The 21,398-nt window shown below is 39.0% G+C and overlaps 2 protein-coding genes across 6 annotated transcripts in view; both read left to right on the top strand.

Annotated features, from left to right (window-relative positions):
• Nucleotides 1–641: 641 nt before the first annotated feature.
• Nucleotides 642–17,466, top strand: ephx4 (epoxide hydrolase 4). Its single transcript, XM_031318473.2, has 7 exons — nt 642–1,226; nt 2,855–2,940; nt 4,416–4,573; nt 6,905–7,033; nt 9,483–9,586; nt 10,923–11,071; nt 16,556–17,466. The coding sequence occupies exons 1-7, from the start codon at nt 984–986 to the stop codon at nt 16,794–16,796; spliced, it is 1,110 nt and encodes a 369-aa protein (XP_031174333.1). The 5' UTR covers nt 642–983; the 3' UTR covers nt 16,797–17,466.
• Nucleotides 17,467–19,103: 1,637 nt separating this feature from the next.
• The window catches only part of btbd8 (BTB domain containing 8), a 37,949-nt gene continuing 35,654 nt past the window's right edge, over nt 19,104–21,398 (top strand). The window contains exons 1-3 of one of the 5 annotated variants that reach the window (XM_031318075.2): nt 19,504–19,696; nt 19,739–19,802; nt 20,051–20,169. In XM_031318075.2, the coding sequence (XP_031173935.1) occupies nt 20,066–20,169 (104 nt within the window). In that variant the 5' untranslated portion in view covers nt 19,504–19,696; nt 19,739–19,802; nt 20,051–20,065. Of the gene's footprint in view, nt 19,457–19,503; nt 19,697–19,738; nt 19,803–20,050; nt 20,170–21,398 lie in introns of those variants that run through there. The other 4 variants (XM_031318077.2, XM_031318073.2, XM_031318072.2 and 1 more) reach the window with 4 other exon arrangements.

The raw sequence follows: 21,398 nt of genomic DNA, 5'->3' as shown, positions 1-21,398 counted from the left end.
TTGCATGAGGCCATGGTTCTCTCCTGCAAGATAAATGGTTGCTAAAATAATGCGTATAATTATTATTTAGATAGATTTTAGTCAAGCAGATTGAGTACAATGAAAAGTATAAAGCTTTCCTTTTACCCTCAATTTTAATTATTTAACAGTAGGCCATTACTTATTAATTCATTCCGTTTCAATTGTTTGCTTCATCTGGTCAGGGGCTCCCTCCCTATTTCAGCTCTGAGTACAAAGGTGTTAATCTGTCCTATCCAGTCACGTGTGTGTGTGTGTGTGTGTGTGTGTGTGGTGGTCTCAAGTTGTGTTTTCTAACAAAATCATTGACCGGTTTCGCTGTGTCTGGTTTACAGCGCCTGATAAAAGTGCCCCCTTGACCGCATTACAGCTATTAAAATATGAATGCGCTACCCGAAAAACACCTGCCATACCTGCTAATTAAGCCGCGTAGCAGCCACTTATTGTTCCAGGACTGGTTGGTGAGACAATTAACATTATCGAGATATGTTTCATTGATCATCAGCGGAATAAAGAGCACGTGCTTGCTGTATTTTTTTTTTTTTTTTTTTTTTTTTTTTTAAATAGAGTGTTGTTGCCATAAGAGCGTCGTGAAGCTCCGGTGCTTTGCAGTGATTTTCAAGCTTTCGCTTTGCCAAACAGCGCCTCTTAGCTGTGCCCAAATCGCTGTAAAGCACTGCATCGAGTGGCTTATTGCTTGATTTCGGACTTGCCTTGTATCGTCAACAGCACCGTCTCCTGCTAAACAACCACTCCTGTCACACGCAAGCGTGAAATCTGACGTGATGCTCTTGCCACCGTCCCGTTCAACCGTTTGTTGGGAACCTCCCTTCAGACAGTCGTGCGTATGCGCTGGTAACGACACAACCGCATTGTCAGAGCAGTATTTAAACAGAACCGAGCGATTACCAGAGAGAAACCAATAGGTAACTTGATCCGGATTGATTTCCTGCGGCAATGTAAAGATGGCGAGAGTGCTTCACAACTTGCTGTTATTTCTAATCAGACTTGCGCTGAAAATTCGAGTTTGGGGGTATTGGTCATTGATATACGGTTATTGTGCTCTTTGCACCACCGTAGCACTGCTGAAACTTTGGTGGAACATCATCTTAAGGCCGACAACAACCTTCCAATGGGGGGTTCGTGAAACTCCTCCGGCTTGTCTGAATGACACGTCCTTGGGAACCCACTGTTATGTTAGGATCAAGGTAAGACACACAAACACACACATGCACTTGAACATGAAAGGTTTCTGGTCACTGTAAGGGAAAAAGCCCATTGTGTGTGTGTGTGTGTGTGTGGCTCTATTGCATGCTATAGGATGTTCACATGTAAAATGCTACAACACCTTGTCTGCCGTGTCGCGTCGTGCGAACACAAACGGGCCTGATCTTTGAGCAGATCATGAGCCGTTTGTTTATTTTTGAGACGTTTTCGTTGGGAACGCGGTCTGTGGCGCTGTGCTCAGGTGGTGCTGAAAGAACAGCTCCTCCGCCTCACGTCTCAGCATGCGGTGGGCTGCCAGCATCTAACACAAAAGCTTAGTGTCAGTGATGGTAGAATACTACAATATAAACATTTGAAGTGCAAGTCTAAAAGTACAGGAGTATCATTAGCATAATGTATTCAAAGTACCAAAAGTACTCACTATTCAGCAGGATGGTCCCTGTCATTGTTAAATTGACAGTTTGGATTATATTATTGGACTATTGATTATTGTAAGAAGCATTTTAATGCAGCTGGTCCAGAGTGAGCACATTTTTTTTTTAATTATTGTACACTGTGTTTAACCTACTGTGCATCATATCTAATAAACTGATCATATGTAAAATCTCAATTTGCAAAATAACTACTTACTATAGCTGTTGGATAAATGTAATGTAGTCATAAGTACAATCTATCAATCTAAAATGTGTGAAGTACAAGAAGAAAGAATAGCAGAAAATGGAAATATTGAAGTAAAAAAGTAACTCAAACCCTGAGTACAGTACTTGAGTAAATGCAGGTCCTACTTAGTTATTTTACTGACTAGTGTTATTTTAACAAACCCCATAATTGTAGTCCTAAACTAAAGTTCTTAGCAATTAAATCATGTCTAGTCTATGTTTGATTTTTAAGTTGGTATCATACGTGATACAGATAAAACTAAGACAGAGATGGCTTGTAGGAAGTTGAGTCACTGACTCATGTTTGTTTGAAGATACCTGCAGATAAAGTAAAATAAGAATAAGCACAGTCAGACAAAGAAAAGAGAGGGGGGGGGAGTTGCCAGAGTAGCAAATATGTGTCCATGCATGCTAAAATAGGCTGCATCTCCAAACTCCAGTGTCCATGGCTGTCTCCGTAGACATGTGCATGCAGGCTGGAATTGTCTGTACACTGACAGTCAGAGCATGGGCTCATAACTAAATGTACTTTACTAAGTTCAGCCGAGTAGTCTATTTGCTTTATTAGTGAAAACATTTACAGTATGAGTCAGACAAATAATCTTAATACAAGGAGGGGAGGTAGATTTCCATTCTGTCAAAATAGCTAAGAATATCAATAGGCACATTATTTTAGCATTTTTTTGTCTAAAAGTTATATTGGGCACAAATCATTATTCAAAGCAGGGTATTTTAAATATGTCAGCAAACATTTCTACAAGGGCTCTTTAAGTTTACTGGAACTTTTAGATAATATTCTAGCAGCAACAGATTCACACGTCCAATAAGCACGATATTGCAAGGTTGTAATACGCAGTTATGTGTTCATTTAGATGTAATAAGATGTCCCTGTATTGTCTTTGGATTAGTTTGACATTTATGTGTAAATGCCTGTGTCTTCTTTCCACCAGGAATCTGGCCTTAGGTTTCACTATGTTGCCGCTGGAGAGAGAGGAAAGCCTCTCATGCTGTTTTTACACGGCTTCCCTGAGTTCTGGTAGGTCAAAGGGAAATCGGGGGGGGGGGGGCAGTTGCGGACACAGTATCAGCTCCACTTCACTAAACCGCAGCAGACCTGACTGTGAAGATTATTTTGTTTGTTCAGTTGATTGGTGTTTGTTACATCGGTCACCTCTCTAAAATTTCCTCTGACTATGAGAATTCCTTGGCTCTAACGTTTCAGCTGTACTGTTAAATCTCTGCGGCCTTTTTCCTCGTCTGCAAAGACAAATCCACACCAGCGAGGAGTCCTCATTTACAGAAATGATTTGCCATAGGGGGAAAAGGGTCCAATGCATTCAAGATCTCTTACTCCTGATATGAAATGAAACATGGTGTTGAGCATTGCTCCTGGATTGGGGCCAAAGAGGTTGTCAGGAGCTATAAGCCTGTCCATATCTCTAACATACTATCTAAGCTGCTGACAGGACAGGGATTAATTAACAGAAGAGGGGAACTCTTTCTGCTTCACTTACCACATTCTTCACGGGAATGATGAACTGTGCTGAGAGTGACATGGTTGGAGAGAATTCTTCACACTTTGTGAAAATGTGCTAATTCCCGCTCAGAAATGAGAAAGTAGAAAGTGTATGTGTGTGTCAGAGGGAGGGTGGAGGGGTCAGAGGGGCTTAATTTGCTTTAAACCTCATCTATATTCTAAGATCTGAGGGTTCAGTGTCAGGGCTCTGCATCTTGCTTCCCCTCGCTCGGTGGAGGAGGAGGAGGAGGGGGGGGGAATTTTAGTCCTGATGAGGAGCTCCTACATCAGACAAGATCTTCAATTAGGAAGTCATCCCAGTCCACATGATCAGTGGGCGGATTATAATCTAAAATAACTTCTATTATACTGAGGTGACCTTCACTCAGCTGGAAAGAAAGCTGAGTGCTAGCTTTAAAAAGTTTGTGAGGTTAGTTTGTAACTATCTCAAATTTGTACTGTTTAAGAGTTTAAAGGGGCCCTCCACAGATTTTGTCCTTCAAGTTCAGTCTTATTGTCATCAGGAGTGTATACTTGTTTGTATAATGTGTTGTGTGGCTCTAAAGGGAGATTTCTAAAGCTGAAAAATTACCCCTAATGATGTCATCAGGGTTATCTGGGTTTGGGCTCGGAGAATTCAAATGTTTCACAGAAAGCCTGTGTTACAAACTGGGGGTTTGGAGTTGGAAAGACATGCAGATTTCCATGGCATAAAGACACTATTGCATTGCATTATGGGGAATGTAGTGTTTTGGGGGCTTGACCTACGACCAAAAGTCAGGATATCTTCTTCTCCTGCATCAATTTTAAGCTCTTAATCCGTCTCTTGCAAGTTCCCCAACTTCATAGTAGTGCAATACTAAACCGCTGGAGTACCCCTTTCAAAGAATTAGCTGCTGTGGAAGAAACAAATTGAGGACTGTCTCTTCAAGTACTAAGGTAATTAAAAGAAATGAAGGAAATAAGTCATCTTTGCATCTGTTTGTGTGTCCCAGGTTCTCCTGGCGCTACCAGCTACGTGAGTTTAAGAGTGAATTCCGTGTGGTGGCCATCGACATGCGGGGCTATGGGGAGTCCGACTTTCCGCTCTCCGCTGAAAGTTATAACTTCGACAACTTGGTTACAGATGTCAAGGATATTGTGGAGTACCTAGGTGAGGGAACACAGGGGAACTGTATCTGTAATCTTAAGAGAACTGCAAGGAGTGGACACTGACAGTGTGTTGAGTAAAAAATAAACTTGTTTATCAGTCTTAAGCTGTGGACAGCCCTCAGGCCTGCAGAACAGCATGACAAACTTCCTGTGACTCATTCTTACTGAACATGGGACACTGCTGACTGCATGGTAACACTAGCAGGAAGCTAGCCTGAGGCTGTCTGCACACACAAGCATCCACTAATGATTATCTGTCCAGAGTGACATTTTTTGCTATTTTACTGGCCAGCATATCACAGTTTTAGCACTGCTTACATACTGTATAAAATAACCTGTCTTAGCATTAAAATGTTAATTTCTGACTACTATAAGTACAGTGGATAGAGTCTTGAAGTTCCATCTTTGTTTTCTCCTTCACACCTGTCGCCTCATATTTAAGTGTGTTACAGCTAGGCTACTATTTTGGTGATAATTACAAGAAAACAAATAATTTAGATTAATGTCTTGATTTTGCTTTTCATTCACACTCTCCTCTGTTGTTCAATAATTATGGTTTGTTACAACTTGGGTCTTATTTTAAGTTTGGCCATAATTCCTATGAGTAATAAAAACATTGTAAAAGTTGTTGATATCTGGAAGTGCAGCGATCACGAAAAATAAGTATAATGGGACAAGAAACACAAGTAGTCAGATCATCAAACTCCTAGGTTAACTGAACTTATTTAAAAAAGAAAAACATAGGCGAATGCTGAAATGATTACCGACACTGTGACCTACTATACTGTACTCAATATTTACATGTGTACTCTTGTGTAATGAGGGATTATTAGCAACATTATGGGTGCGTTCGTTTTTGGTTTATTTGGTTTAGTTGGTTTACCCTACATAAAGTGGGTTAGACAGTCTGGCTAAACTGTTGTCTTATTGCTCTATATAGATCTGATTACTTGACTGTTCATGTTTCTTGCCCTGTTGGAATTTATTGTTGCACTGGAGCAATGTTGTCAAATTTCAGCAGTACAATATTAACATAACCACTTGAAATAAAGGCCCAAACTATTTTTTTTAAAAAGTGAACAAAGTTATAATAAACAGTAATTATCCATTAATTGCAAAATTTCCGACTTTCTTTGAAATTGATAATTTTGGCCACTTTAGGGCAGTGAAACAAGCTGCACGCACAACATTAAGATTTTACAGTCCTATAAAGCTGTTGTGGCAAACATGCTCACAAACAGTTGCCTATTTACACATTGAGCAGATATGCAGCAACGTTAGCATCTATTTGGAGTTGTGTTCATGTTCACTCTCTTTTTAGCTCTTTTTTTGGTCTCCACCTGTTTGTTGCCAGCCAACTGCTAGCTTTGCCACTATGTTTGGTGCTGGGATGGGTTTTTAGAGCTTTTTCACAAAAATCAGCTACCTGCTGCATCTAAAAACAGGGTTGATTTTGTTTCCAAAACCAAAACAATGAGCTGAAAGATGCTAAAATGGTTTATAAAGCTGAGGGGAACTGTAGAGTCAGATGATAAATCTCTGTGGTTTCATCACTATTACGTAGCAACCCTTTTGATTTCATTAGTCATTTGGTCTGTGGTTATTATAAAAACATTAAGTAATGCAGATTTAAATAATGCAACAACAAGTCTATGTTTTACAATTTTAACCCAGTGAAAGTCCAGCCCAGAGGAACCAGAATGTCCTGTAAATATTCTGAAGCAGTTTTTGAACACATTCCTTATTACACATTTACATTCTCTTAGAAAGTGCTTTTAGCTCCTTGCATTGTTCTGGCTCTCAAAGGTAATTTCTTAACAGGCTTTAGGAGCTAAGCACTCAATAATGCATATTGCTGTGCAAATGATTCACTCAGGGTAATTTCAGTGGCAGAGAGAGTCTTGCATTGATCATATGATAACTGCTGTACTCTGATCTGTGATTGGACTACATAGCTCTTTTTACACCAGCTGTTAGAGTCCACATGGTCCACATTCACAGTCAGCTAATCAGAGGTGCTAGCAAAGGTAAAGGGATTAGTTTTTAGGCATTGGAACTGTAATGTCATCAGAATCCCTCAGACGGATGCCCTGACCTTGATCTGCATTTGGCTGTATGTCATGAAATACATCCATTTGATTTGTTTAAATGTCCTCTGAAGCAGGAAGCCAGCAATAAAGAAGTGAGAACAGTATTGATTTTAAGGCACTGACATGCCTTAATAACAGCATAACATCAGCATGACCATCCAGCCTATATTAGAAATAACAGAATGTTGTCTTCTGCTACAATAACAAAACTCTGTCTTTTATTGATTTGCTTGTCTTCCAAGGATACAACAGATGTTGCCTTGTTGGCCACGACTGGGGTGGGACCATAGCATGGCTGTTTGCCATTCACTACCCAGAGATGGTGACAAAACTCATCGTCCTGAACAGCCCCCATCCTTCTGTGTTCTCAGGTAAAATATAATTATGTGCAAACAAATGGATCTCCAGATAGTATTCTTTATGTTGTGAAAGAAAACCAATTTTCCTCTTACTAATTAGAGAGCCTCTGGTTTGGCTCTTGGATTATTAACATAATTATTATCATTAATTAGGACGTATTATTACTTCAGTTCCATGTTTGCATCCATCTGGCAAATCCTCTTCTGCCTTAGGGGGAAGATGATGAGAGGCTAATTACAGGAGGCTAATGTGAAGCTGGAACAGCTGGTTTAACTGGTGCAAACAGAGAGGCAAAGTCATCGAGAGTTATCACATCCACGACCCGCGTGTGCAAACTTGGCCTTTAGTTACCCTCGAAAGTGGTAGAATGTAACGAAGTACATTTGCTCAAATGCTGTACTTAAGTACAAATTTGAGGTACTTTTCCTTTTCATGCCACTTTCTACATCTACTCCGCCACATTCAGAGATGGCAAAAGTACTCACTCCCCGTACTCAAGTAGAAGTACAGAAACTTGTGTTAAAAAATACTCTGGTAAAAGTAGAAGTACTGATTTAACTTTTTTACTCAAGTAAAAGTAACAAAGTACAGGCTTGGAAATTTACTTAAAATATAAAAATAAAAGTAGCCTTGCGAATGACAACCATTTTTTATGCAAAGCTAAAGTTCAAGCTGAGAAACTTCAGTGGACATGGAAAAAAGGCTCTTTATATGCCATTACCTACATTTTAAATGGATGTCTGCCAATAGGTCTAAAACATCACATATATGATTATGGTGACAGAGACTGGGACTCCAGGTTAATACAATTGTGACTGAGTAGCAAGATATGAATTCAATTGTGATTCTGTGAGAATTCACAGATCCAGTTTCTCTTTTTTAATCTTCCCCTTAACATTTAAAGGAATCTACATGTATGTGTGTGCGCTCAAATATGGCTTCTGGAAAGAAAATAAAGGATAAAATTACTAAACAGACATTAATTAAGAAGTTTCGGTTGGTACAATTTGCAGCACATTCGCCAGGAGTCATTCTTGACTATCTCAAACATCTCTCTCAGATAAGGCCAAGGATGATTGGGAATGTCTTGCTGCTTGACTGCCGAATTTCTGCGATCTCTGTTTTCTTCATTTTCAATCATGTCGCCGTCCATACTACTATGTGCTAACGTTACCGCCATCAAGCCGCAATGGTTTGCCGCGAATGAATGCTGCCGAATCTGTCGAGTCGTCTTGTAGTAGTGTGTCAAGTGCAACGTATATTCCCATCCAATTAGATTGAATTCGGTATTGATGACACGAAAAATAATAACGGTAACTCCACTGAAATTATTTGAAACTAAAGTAACGAGCCAATTTTGTAAAATGTAAGGAGTAGAAAGTACCAATATTCGTGTTAAAAATGTAAGGAGTAAAAGTAAAAAGTCGGCACAAAAATAAATAGTAAAGTAAAAATATCTGAAAAATCTACTTGAGTACAGTAACAATGTATTTGTACTTCGTTACTTCCCATCTCTGACCACATTAATCTGACAGCTTTAGTTACTAATTACTTTACAAATTAAGATTTTCACACAAAACACATTAGTAGTTAGTAGTTTATAAAAATGTGTTTATTATAAATTAAATTGCCAAACAATATATTGGCCTACAAGTACAGCTGAAATGATTGGAAGATTAAACACGTAGTTGATTGACAGAACTGTTGTGATCGTTTCCAGTTTCTTAAATGTGAGGTCTTTTCTGCATCGAGTACTTTTACTTTTAATACTTTAAGTACATTTTCCTGATGATACTTACATACTTTTACTTAAAGTGCTCACATTATGCTTTTTGGCTTTTTCCCTTTCCTTTATTGTGTTATATACTGTATGTTTTTGTGCATGTTATATATAGGTTTATAAAGTGAAAAAGCCCAAAATCCACCCCAAAGGGACTTACCATCTCCAACAGAAAACACTGTTCACAAACTGTTCACCCAAACAGCTCTATTGTAGTCAAGCCTTTACTTCCGTGCCAAATGTGCGTCACTTTGTAACGCACGTTATAATGCTTGCCTAGCTGCTAGCGTGGCACGCCCTCATACTCTGCTTCTGACTGTTGTGCTTACCTAGGTACTGTGCACGTGTGACTCCCAACAAAGATGGAACAGAAATGAGATGTCTCACTCGGTAGCTAAAACAGAGAGCTCAACACACAGGGTGAAAAGAGGAGCTGCAGCAATGTGCAGTACAACAAAAATATGGTGTTTTTTTGAAAATTAAACCATGTAAACCTATTCTGGTATAACCTCTGAATACAATTATGAACCTAAAACTGAGCATAATATGAGCACTTTAAGTAACATTTTCAATGCAGGACTTTTACTTGTGACTTGTTTTACAGTGTGGATTTAGTACTTTTACTTAAGTTAAGGATCTGAACACTTCTTCCACAATTGAACTTCTCTCCCCTCCTCCAGATTACGCTCTGCGTCACCCGAGCCAGCTGCTGAAATCCAGTCATTTCTTCTTCTTCCAACTGCCCCGCTTCCCGGAGCTCATGCTCTCCATCAATGATTTCAAGGTGGCCTGTTATGTGTGGGCTTAAGCGTTTTCAAGGTCATGGTTGTGTGTGTGTTTGGTTCTGTGTGTGCATGTGTGTTAATAAATGCACATTGGTGTATGTTGCATGTTATTAGAGTATCAGGCTATTTTTAAGGTTTGCATCAGTGTGACTAACAATATCCTGCTGTAAAATAGGTTATTTGTAGTTAACAAAAGCATCAACTAATCCTGGAGGAAATGTGAAATTATAGAATAATACAAAAGCAAATGTTATCATCACAGGAGATAATGTTTAATTAGTTGTTTTTCATTGTAAAATGAGACCCTCAAATTTAGTAATATTTACGATATTGGAACTTAATCAAGCGTTTGGTTAACATGTCTAAAGTGCACAGTGCAGGTTTATAAAAATGCAAAGTTGTGTGTATGTATTGTCATATATTGGTCGTTAAATAGCCAGCAGCCGGTTAGCTTAGCTTAACATGAAGACACGTGAACAAGTATTATGGGGTGTATTGATTGTTTAATCAATACCCCCCCTCTAATGAAAACCCCAACTTGTTGTTTTTACACGTTGGTCCTTTAAGCTAAGCTAACTGTTTCATAAGAGAGCGAATAAGCAATTTTCCTAAAATGTTGAACGTTTTCTTTAATTTTCTTAAATCTAAAAGAATTCTTGTGATACAGATTTGCATGGAATTTTTAAATATTATCTAATGTTCAAAGTGTTGATGTTGTTTAGATATTTGATAATTAGTCTCGCATTGCCAGACCCCACAGCGTTGTGGAGTAAGGTCTGGCTACACCACACATACATTCTAGGATAAGAGAAAAAAACCGCTCTGGGTTGTTTGCATTTCTTTAAACCAATCAGAATCGTCTTGGGCGACGCTAAGCTCCGGACGCAGCAATGGTGGCTCTGCAAAATAGTCTTTGGGAGGAACTTGCTTTGGTGGAACATTTGCACCCCGCAAAAGAAAACGCCATATACAATATTAAATGAAGTTAACTGTTCACACAATACAGTAACGTGAGCTATTTAAAGTAGCTGGATACATGGTTAAACGTTATTTGCTCTTACCAGTGTATCGGTATGTTTATATTGTCCATAGCAAATCCCTACCCATCGGTCCTAAAACGTCCCAGTTAGAGAGTAAATGCCATAAACATATTCTTTGTAAATCTTTACAATCATTCCCTGAAAAGAACGAGCACGCCTGCCTTGAACTGATTTCACCACTGAAATACCTCTTCTAAATAATAGTACAGTGACATGGACGTGACGTCCTCCTGTAAATGTCAAATTGAACCAGTCACATACATTTACCCCAAGTTTGCTGCTGTCTCTGCTTTAGGCTCTGAAGGCCTTGTTCACCAGCCGTAGCACAGGGATCGGAAGGAAAGGCCGATGGCTCACTGCAGAGGACTTGGAGGCCTATCTGTATGCACTCTCACAGCCGGGAGCTCTGACTGGAGCCCTCAACTATTACAGGAATGTCTTCAGGTGGGGAATAGTTCACTCATGGATTATGTCAGAAATCTTTATTGTCAGAGTTTTGGAAGAAATATTCCAATCTTTATCTCAAGTAAAAAGTATCAATGCTGCAATATTAAAATACCCCATTATAAGTAAAAGTCCTGCATGGCCATAGACCGTTTCACTGTTACCTCAGTACTTTTAGATGCTTTTTGGTCGGTATCGGTGTTTGGTAATGGTTGGTTATTGTACAGTGTGATAACACAGTCACTTTAAGTCTATCTATATGATGTGGACCTTTCAAAAACTGTATATTGAGTGTTCAATTTATTTCAATTCAATTTTATTTATAGTATCAAATCATAACAAGAGTTATCTTGAGACACTTTACAGATAGAGTAGGTCTAGACCACACTATAATTTACAAAGACCCAACAATTCCAGTAATTCCTATAAGAGCAAGCATTAAAGGTGCAGTAGGTAAGACTTTCTGTCATATTTGCTGAAACAGACCCTATGTTCGAGTAGAACTACATGAAGCAGGTCATAATAATAAAAAATCCGGCTCCTCCGACACCACCAACAGCCTGTAGTGCGATTTGCAAAAATCCACAGCTCCCTGTTCAGATGCACCAGTCATGGCCAGGGGGGTGTCTAACTGTGTGTCAGTCACTGCTCATGCACACACATTCATTCTCCCTTGTGGGGGGAGGGGCTTAGGAGAACGTTTTGGGCTTTAGCAGAAAGGGGGGGAGGGACTGAGAAGTTGTTGATGTTCAAAAAAGTCCAGGATCTTCCCAATCCTACCTACAGCACCTTTAAGTGTGACAGTGGCGAGGAAAAACTCTTTAGGCAGAAACCTTGAGTGGTGAGTAAAACTTCCTTTTAGGGAGAAACCTCGGACAGACCCAGGCTCTTGGTGGGCGGTTGTCTGCAGGTGACAGTTTGGGGTATGATGAACAGTGGCAATTATAGTCACAATAAATACACAGGGTGTAGCAGGACATAGCATGACGTAGCAGGGCGTAGCCGGGCACTGTGCAGTGTAGCAGGGCACTGCAGGGAATAGAAGGGTGTAGCAGGGTGCCTAGCAGGACCACGGCGACAGCTGCAACCATGATTTAGGTGCCACCCTAATCCAGGGAAAACTGTGGGGCGAGAAAACATAAGGGCTCCGGGGAACAAGCTCAGAGCTAGGTTAGTAACAAGCAGTTGCCCACAGATGAGAGGAGAGAGGAGCTCAGTTTGTTAAAAAAGAAGTCCCCCAGCAGTCTAAAACTATAACAGCATAGCTAAGAGCTGCAGAGAAGCAGAGATAGGGACCGGGGTGCGCCGTGACAGTGGCTACACACACTCCCCCACCAGTCTAGGCGAACGCTGCAACTCCTCACTCCCTAAATGTAAACTTTCTCTAGCTCACCCAGTAAGAGCGTTTGCCCCATGTTGGCTGAGTCCTGCAGCGGCGCAGGGTTTGAATCCGACCTGCTTCCCTTTGCTGCGTGTCATCCCCCATCTCTCTCCCCCTTTCATGTCTATCCACTTTCATATTAAAGGGAAAAGCCCCAAAAAATAATCTTTAAAAAAAAATAACTCCAAGATTTCTGACAGTAGTGCTGGAGGCCAGGGCAATGCCATCCAGAGTAGCTATATCTTTGGATAATGAGGTTCGTTTAGGGCCCAGCACAATAACCTCGTTTTTTGTTTTTTTTTGTTTATCAGAAAATTGTAGGTCATCCAGGATTTTATATCTTTAATGCATGCTTGAAGTTTAGCTAACTGACTGGTTTTGTCTGACTTGATTGATAGGTATAATTGGGTGTCATCCGCATAACAGTGAAAGTTAATTGAGTGTTTCCTAATAACATTGCCTAGACTCAGGAAGCATATATAAGGTGAATAGAATTGGTCCAAGCACTGAGCCTTGTGGAACGCCATGGCTAACTTTTTAGCGTGCCTGGAGGATTCATTGTTAACATTAACTAATTGAGATCGATCAGATAAATAGAACTTAAACCAGCTGAGTGTGATTCCTTTTAATGCCAACTAAATGTTCCCGTCTCTGTTACAAGAACAGAATGCAGCACTAAGATCTAGTAAGACAAGTATGGAGACAAGTCCTCTGTCTGAAGCAGTTAGAAGGTCGTTAGTAATTTTCACCAGTACCGTCTCTGTGTTATGATGCATTCTAAATCCTGACTGAAAATCCTCAAATAAACTATTGCTATGTAGAAAGTCACATAACTGATGAGCGACTACCTTCTCAAGGATCTTGGAGAGAAAGATTTGATACAGGTCTATAGTTGGCTAAGACCTCAGGATCGAGGGTGTTTTTTTTTTTTCAGAAGAGGTTTTATCACAGCTACTTTAAATGACTGCGGTACATAACCTGTTAATAAAGACATATTGATCATACCTAGTAATGAAGTGTTAACCATGGGTAATGCTTCTTTAAGTAGCCTAGTTGGGATGGGGTCTAAGAGACAGGTAGATGGCTTAGCTGAAGAGACCTTTAACATTAATTGCTGAAGGTCTATAGGATAAAAGCAGTCTAAGTATATTTCAGGACTTTCTAGCGGTCCTGCATTTAAAGGTGAACCATTAGAAGTTGAGGGCAAGAGGTGATGAATTTTTATCTCTAATTGTTATAATTTTATCATTAAAGAAGCACATGAAGTCGTCACTACTCAGAGCTATAGGAATAGATGGCTCAATAGAGCTGTGACTCTCTATCAGCCTGGCTACAGTGCTGAAAAGAAACCTTGGGTTGTTCTTATTTTCTTCTATTAGTGATGAGTAATAGTCTGATCTGGCATTTCTGAGGGCTTTCCTATAGGTTTTCAGACTGTCTTGCCAATCTAAACGAGATTCTTCCAGATTAGTGGAACGCCATTTACTTTCAAGTTTTCGCAAGGTTTGTTTTAATTTGCGAGTTTGGGAGTTATACCAAGGTGCTAATTTCCTTTGCTTCATCATCTTCTTTTTGAGAGGAGCAACAGAGTCTAAAGTCGTCCATAGCGAGGCCGTAGCACCGTCTACAAATTTATCAATTTGGGAGGGACTAAAGTTAACATAAGAATCCTCTGTTATATTAAGGCATGGCACTGAATTAAATGCTGTTGGAATCTTCCTTAACCCTTGTGTGGTGTTCATATTTTTGTTACACAGCCAATGTTCCCGGGTCTGGTGGACCCATGACATTATTAGGCTTTTAAATCAATACAGCCATAACAATTTATGTAAAAATACTTAACAGATGTTTACTTTAGCTCAATTACCAATGATATATACATCATTTATGGTTCATATTTGCCATTTACCCCTGTGAGATCACATTTATGATAATTTTCAATTTTTGTGAGAAAACAAGGAAATTCAATTATAAAAAAGGTAAAAAAAAAAATGGAAACAAGATTTTTGATCATTATTGGTGCTTATTTCTTAGAAATTAATCAGAACAGGTGAAAGTGCTTGAAATGTAACAATTTTGTAACTTTGTGTGGGAAAAGGAGGTGCAGAAAGACAACATTCCCGCACACAGACACCTACACTCAGACACGCACATATACAGACGCACAGACACATAGACACACACACACACACACACACACAGCAGGCCCAGTTAGGAGGAGAACACAGTTAAGTTCCATAGCACCTACAATTATTACACTATTATATACACAATTATTACACTCGGGTCCAGTAGACCCGAACACCTCATATGTAATAGTTATGTGTAGGGGGGGGTGTACCGTGTGCAGTCATTGAAAAGAAGTTCTTTTTTATGTTCTTCACAGAAAATGAGCCAAGGCCAATGAGTTTGAGTTAGAAGAAATAATAAATAGCATAATTTTTCTTTTAGCAAACATTGAAAATGGGTCCCACAGACCCGAACACCATACAAGGGTTAAATTTAGCTATAGCACTGTCAGATAGGCATCTAGTGTAGAAGCTTTTATCTAATTTTGTATAGTCGGGTAGTAAGAATTCGAAAGTTATTAAAGAATGGTCTGATAATAAAGGATTCAGCGGAAATACTATTAAATCTTCAATTTCGATGCCATATGCCAGCACAAGGTTGAGGGTGTGGTTAAAACAGTGAGTGGCCTTATGCACCCTCTGACTGAAACCAACTGAATCTAGTAGTGAATTGAAAGCAATACTAAGGCTATCGTTGTCAACGTCCACATGGATATTAAAATCACCTACAATAAGTACTTTGTCTGATTTAAGGGCTACACATGATAAAAACTAGAATCAAAGATGGCTGCAACTCCCCCTCCTTGGCCAGAGCCTCAAGGAATTTGAGTATTAATATGACTGGTAGGAGTGGCTTCATTTAGACTAACATATTCTTCATGGCCCAGCCATGTCTCGGTAAGACAGAATAGATCATTTTGATTATCTAATATCAAATCGTTTACTAGTACTGCTTTAGAAGACAGAGATCTAATATTTAATAGTCCACATCTAATTTTCCTATTCTGTTCTATCATTGCAGGGTTTTTTTAAATTCCAATTAGGTTATTAAGTATAGCTCCTTGTGCATATAGGGACCATAATGTTCTTATTTAGTGCATTTTTAGTAGCTACTACTGTAGCTACTGTCAAATAAATCTGTCAAGGCCACAATGCTTTCGAATATTTACATTTACATGCACCTTTAATCTTACTTATGTAAGACTGACTACCTGGCTAAGAGTGATCTGCACAAATCAGATCAAAGAAAATATCAATTAATGTATGTTTGACATATGAACTGTGCATGCATGGCTGAGCACACCATCTGCTCCATTCTCAAGCAATGTGTTATCTCAGAATAGCTTTTACATGCTTACATAAAAGAAATATCACTGACCCATGGTTAATTAGTCTCTCCGTAAGTGCATAGAGACATGCATACTGTACATAAACATCCATCCATTCACCCATCCATTCACCCACCCACCTACGCACCTATCCACCCACCTATCCATCCATCCATCCAGCCTATTCCAGCACATTTTGGGTGAGACATAAAGCAGCATGAAATTCATAATGTAATGTGTCTACTGAAAATAACATTTCAGAAATTTTCTTAAAACTTCTGTGGTAATTTAATAAAAACATACAACAACAGACTGTGAAGATACTAGCGACAAATTCATGCAATGCAGTTGTTTCTAAACATGCTACTAATAACATTAACAATGGCTCAAGTGTCCCAGTAAGCCGTGACAGTGAGGCAGCATGACTCATACCAGGACTCTGTGCTTTTCCTACTGTGACATGTCATATTGTCTTCAGTAAAAAAAAAACTAAAAAAACCGCCTGTGAGCCAACTCCAAAAATTGTCACTTGACAACATCACAAATTCAATTTCTAACTTAAATTGTAGATATTGACTTGACTGTCCATAATGATATAATTGAAATATCAGAGTTTTCTGTTTTAATATAGTTACATTTACAATTTAAAATCTAATTTATCTAATTTATACATTTACATTTTGTTTTTTTACCTTTCTCTCCTTAGCTCCCTCCCCTTGAGCCAAAATCATGTCAGGTCACCAGTGCTGCTGCTGTGGGGTGAGCGGGATGCCTTCTTGGAGCAGGAAATGGCAGAGGCATGTCGCCTCTACATCCGGAATCATTTCCGTCTCAACATTATTTCTGGGGCCAGTCATTGGCTGCAGCAGGACCAACCTGATATTGTGAACACCCTCATATGGACCTTCCTCAAGGAGGGAGAGGGACGTAAAAGCTACAGGAACTAAATCCACAGCGAGGCCTCCTCCAGCCCTCCCCTTGTCCTTCTCGCTTGCTACACCTGGAAGCCTGGAATATGCCTGTGATACCAAGCAACATAGTAATAATGCAATCATTCTTTAAATCTTTCAAATATTTTTTAAAGAAGTCAGCAGTAAAGGAAAGAATCAAAGCACACTTCACTGGAGAGGACACAGAGCAGTATGTTTGACACATATTCAAGATGTTTTTGCACATGACATCCGCCTTAAAGTTTGTCAGTTACAGCATTACAAATGTTTGGCAAAATCTCCTTGTGACTTGTATTGTGTGGTGCCTTTTTACTTTCGAGTAAAGATTTCCTGAGAGATTGGGATGTGGCGTTGTCTGCTATACTTATATGTATCACTGGGTCGCACCACTCTTCTTTGGGCACAGTCCTTTGGGAGCCATAACTCTCCAACTCCCTTTATCAGGTAGTGTTGTCTGAAGGAGTTTTCTTTTTGTATTTTTTTTCCTCAGAGATACTCAAATGTAGAGAAAGTTGTTATTATGATCTTCCTGTATATAAATGTCAGTGATGGTTGACTATTGTACTATTTTGTATCTATTCCTACACACTGCATTTTGGAATTCACTGAGCCAGGTCTACACCATTTAATTTTATAAATAAACTAAGTGTCAATCTGTTGGACTACACCGCTCTTTATAATTGTTTTAAGATATTAATAACAGTGGTGTGTTTGAAGCTGTGCAGTGTGCCTCATGCCCCCATGTGTTTGCTGCTGTCTCTGAACAGTCACTCCAAGCTTTCACACAGAAGAGATGAAAAACACCAGAAATAGTAATGGATGAACTGTTAAATATAGCACAGAGCTGAGTGACACAGCAGTTAACGTTGGTTATTTTAAGTCTCCTCTGTAGAATAAACGTTTTGAATTTTTTTTTACATTCATTTTCCTTCCTGACGTGGTTATATGCCAACAGAAATGTGGATGCGGAAATACACTGAGATGTGTATTCATCAGTCTTACATAAACAGGTTTTAGAGAAAAGATCATTCAGGCAATCCATGATTATGTCTGTTTCAAACCAGAAAAAAACCCATTATAAACCATTGTACAATATTGTCCTTATAAGGGGCCTATTGTTTATTATTTATAAAGCTGTAATACATACGTTGAAAGGAGGTAACACAAGGGTGATGGAGCCTATATATGGCCCACTGATGAGAGTATTGCAATATTTATATATTTGCAGTGTTACGAACTGGTTGTTCCTGGAAGAACTGCTGTATTACAGTTTTTCGACATAATTTAACTATGCACACAACCCTGAAAACTTGAAGCCCACCTTCAAGATTACAGTTTTAACAAACCCAATAGTTAGTAATAAGTAGTTAGTAGTAACTTATCCCTATAAAGTAGGCTATATGCTGTCAGAAAGTTGTTCACATATTACACCAAAATCTAATCCTGATTCAAACATTTACATTTGCACTAGTATCGCATTGCTAGACCTGTATCCACAGAGCTGGAGTATTTGCAATGACATCATAAATTATAAGTTAAAAAAATAAATAATTATAATTTAGGAGTAATGATGCAGGAGAGGCCAATGACATCAATGCCAGTCAGGGGCAAGCTCTTTTGCTGCCTTCAAGGGCAGGCGGAAATATTAATACTAACAAATGTATTTAAGGTCTGAATTTTTATGACCTTTCTTTTTTTTTGGAGTGCAAAGATGATTATTGTTATATGATTGTTATTATTATTATTATTATTATTATTATTATTATTATTATTATCAGCTGTTTTGTTTTCCATTGTACACAGTGCATAAACTACTTAAACAACTATTTTGTAGGCTGTATATTTGTCTCTGTTTCAGTATTTATTGTTTATTCTTATTAATGTTTATTATGTTTGTTTGTTTGTTGTATGTATGCACCCAATCAACAAGGCATATTACATGTAGTTCCACTATTGTGGCAGTAAACTGCTTTCTGATTCTGATTCTGAAAAGAAATGAATGAGACTGAAACGTACATATGTGTGCACAAAGTTAAATCCTATTTTAACTGCAATAAAATAGGCTTACTGTCAGATTCAGATCTGATAGGCATTGCTGCCTATTACAACGATGTAGTCTGAGTGAATGTGAGGCGTTAGGGCGCCTATATCCACCGTATATATCACATAACATAACCTTCCCAGTATCACCGAGCAAGCCAGAAGCGTATATTTTGAAGGATTACTTGAACTTTGAGATAAGGCGCAGCACCTGAAAGCATCATTTGAGGGCACGGCCCCTTCGTTTGCACTGCGCATATGCTTCAGCTTCCGGTCTATGACGATTTGCCCACTCCTTCGTTTTGTGAACCCTGTCCTAGTGGGTGGCGAACAGCGTGCAGTGGTGGTGATGACAACAACATCGGTCAGTGGGTCAACCCGTTAATATAGATAATAACAGACAATTATCGGCTGCAATTCATTAATACCGGCATATTCATCACCAGGCATTCAGGGTTTAAGGTTCCAAAAGATAACTAACGGTAACCCATGTTAGCTAGCGCTAGCATGCTAGCCGCGGGAGGAAAATGAGAGTAACGTTAATGTTATTTAGCTTAATAACGTTACAGCACAGACCGTGTTGGGCAGAGAAAGAGCAAATGCATGTGTAGGCATATGTATGTGTGTTTAAATGTAGCTGAGTGTGTTTTGTTTTCGAATAAATTGAACTTATTTTAAAATAGAGATACTTGGTTATACTTGGTGATGTTATCAGTGGCGTTTTCTCCTGGAAGCTAACGTTAAGTGTTCATTTTGTTTGAATAACAACGTTACGGTTAAATAATGTTCTTGGCCACATAGGGTCATAGGCTAATAGTTACTGAATTGTTGATTTGTGTGTGATTTTCTTCAAATTGGTTAGCAGCGCCTCTCTGAGTTGCAATTGTGGTAAACGTAAGTCAGTGTGTGGTGAAAGACGGTGTGCGCTTCTCGCAGCAGAGCCAATTGTGTCAAGTCACCTAGGTCAGGTGAAGAAGGCATCATATCATTAAAAATATTAAAGCATAAAATTGCATCGCATGTGGCTTGTTGTATTCCAGCAGTATGTAAGCTAACTGTATCTATTTTTTTTTTTTGACATTTTTTAGTAGACTCACTTGGCTTCTTCGGAATGTTCCAACAGCATGCCACTGGGTTTTTATCTAGCCCTCTTCTTCTAGAGCTGCTTAACACATTCACAGGCTGAGGTCTCTGTCTTGTCACTGTCTTAGATAACCTAATGAACCATGATCACCACAGAGGCTGCAAGAGAGTTCCATGCCAAAGAATGCAAATACAAAGAGCAGCTGAAGAGACGTTTATCGTCAGCCTTATCTGCAGACCTTAACAGGTAAGACATGTTGAGTATGCACTGAACTACAGAGGCCTGGGTTAAATGTTGATCATTGGCAAATGTCAATAACAAAGATCTATTCCCACTGCAGTCAATACAGTACAGGGCTGTCAAATGGAAATACTCAGATTGTGTTCTTATCTTCTTGCTGCATTCTGCAGCTTCTTTTAAAGGCACGTGAATGGTCTGATCATCATCAGTAAGAGTGAACTGGTATAAATAACTTGCTGGTAGATCCAGTTTAATCAGGATCATTGCTGTCATACAGTATAAAACAGGTTTCACAATCGTTTGATGAATCTTAACTCAACGAATACTTTGAACCTTTCAAAGGGACACCACCAATTTTACTTATTAAGTTTAGTTAACTTGTCACAAAGAGTAGTACTCAGCTTGTAAAAACGTTATAAATCTGTGACTCTAGAGGAGTTTTTCAGAGTTAGGAAAATAATCCTAATGATATCATCAGGGTTATCTCAACCTTTACTTAAGACTAGGGCTGAACAATAATCGAAAATGTATGGCCGCAAGGAGGCACAATATTTGTTAAAGGTGAAATGTGTGACAAAATACCATTTACATTAAATATTGTTGTGCTGCAGAGATGTCCTGGCCTACACATCATATTCTACAGACTTAAGCAAACATATTTGTTTGGTACAGAATCTTGCAAAGATCACACCATAATCATTTTAATATGCTTTTCAGTCAAATCAGTCATACGAAATACTCACAATTAGATAGTATTTCAAAATCGTTCAGCCTTACTTCAGACATAACATTTTGTTAAAGAAAACCTGTATTAGAACCTGATGGTGTGACGGCTTTAAAAAACGTGGTTATTTAGGAGGCCAGGAGAGTTTTGTCTCATGACTTAATTGCGTTATGAGAATTTTAGGGTCCAGTGTTTTGAGAGCATGAGCGATAGTAGGGGCACAAAGTCAGGATATCTTAGCCTCTGCTGCTGCTTTAATTTAGACCAAATTACATAAAACATAGGCTATAAAACTTATAGAGCATAGAGCAAAGTTACAGTAAACTTCACCAATGACTGGAAGCTCACAAGAAACAAGGTCACGTGGCTCTGTGCAGTTCATTGGGTTTTAGTTGATAGGGATGTGAGTCCCCTTGTTGCACTAGCGGTTCATCAATTTGGGCAATTTTCATCAGAGGGTTACAGTAATGGACATACCAGCATTAGAACATATACCGCACTATTGGCCTTT

The sequence above is a fragment of the Sander lucioperca genome, chromosome 11 (assembly GCF_008315115.2).
Source record: "Sander lucioperca isolate FBNREF2018 chromosome 11, SLUC_FBN_1.2, whole genome shotgun sequence".
Lineage (NCBI taxonomy): Eukaryota > Metazoa > Chordata > Actinopteri > Perciformes > Percidae > Sander > Sander lucioperca.
Note: the sequence above shows the minus strand (reverse complement) of the source record. Positions and strands in the feature narration are given on the sequence as shown.

Bases quoted from the DNA above. Each gene is read 5' to 3' on its own strand.
- ephx4 (XM_031318473.2), top strand. From the start codon at position 984: ATGGCGAGAGTGCTTCACAACTTGCTGTTATTTCTAATCAGACTTGCG. The intron at 2,941-4,415 runs GTAGGTCAAAGG...TGTGTGTCCCAG, and splicing joins CACGGCTTCCCTGAGTTCTG to GTTCTCCTGGCGCTACCAGC. The intron at 4,574-6,904 runs GTGAGGGAACAC...TTGTCTTCCAAG, and splicing joins GGATATTGTGGAGTACCTAG to GATACAACAGATGTTGCCTT.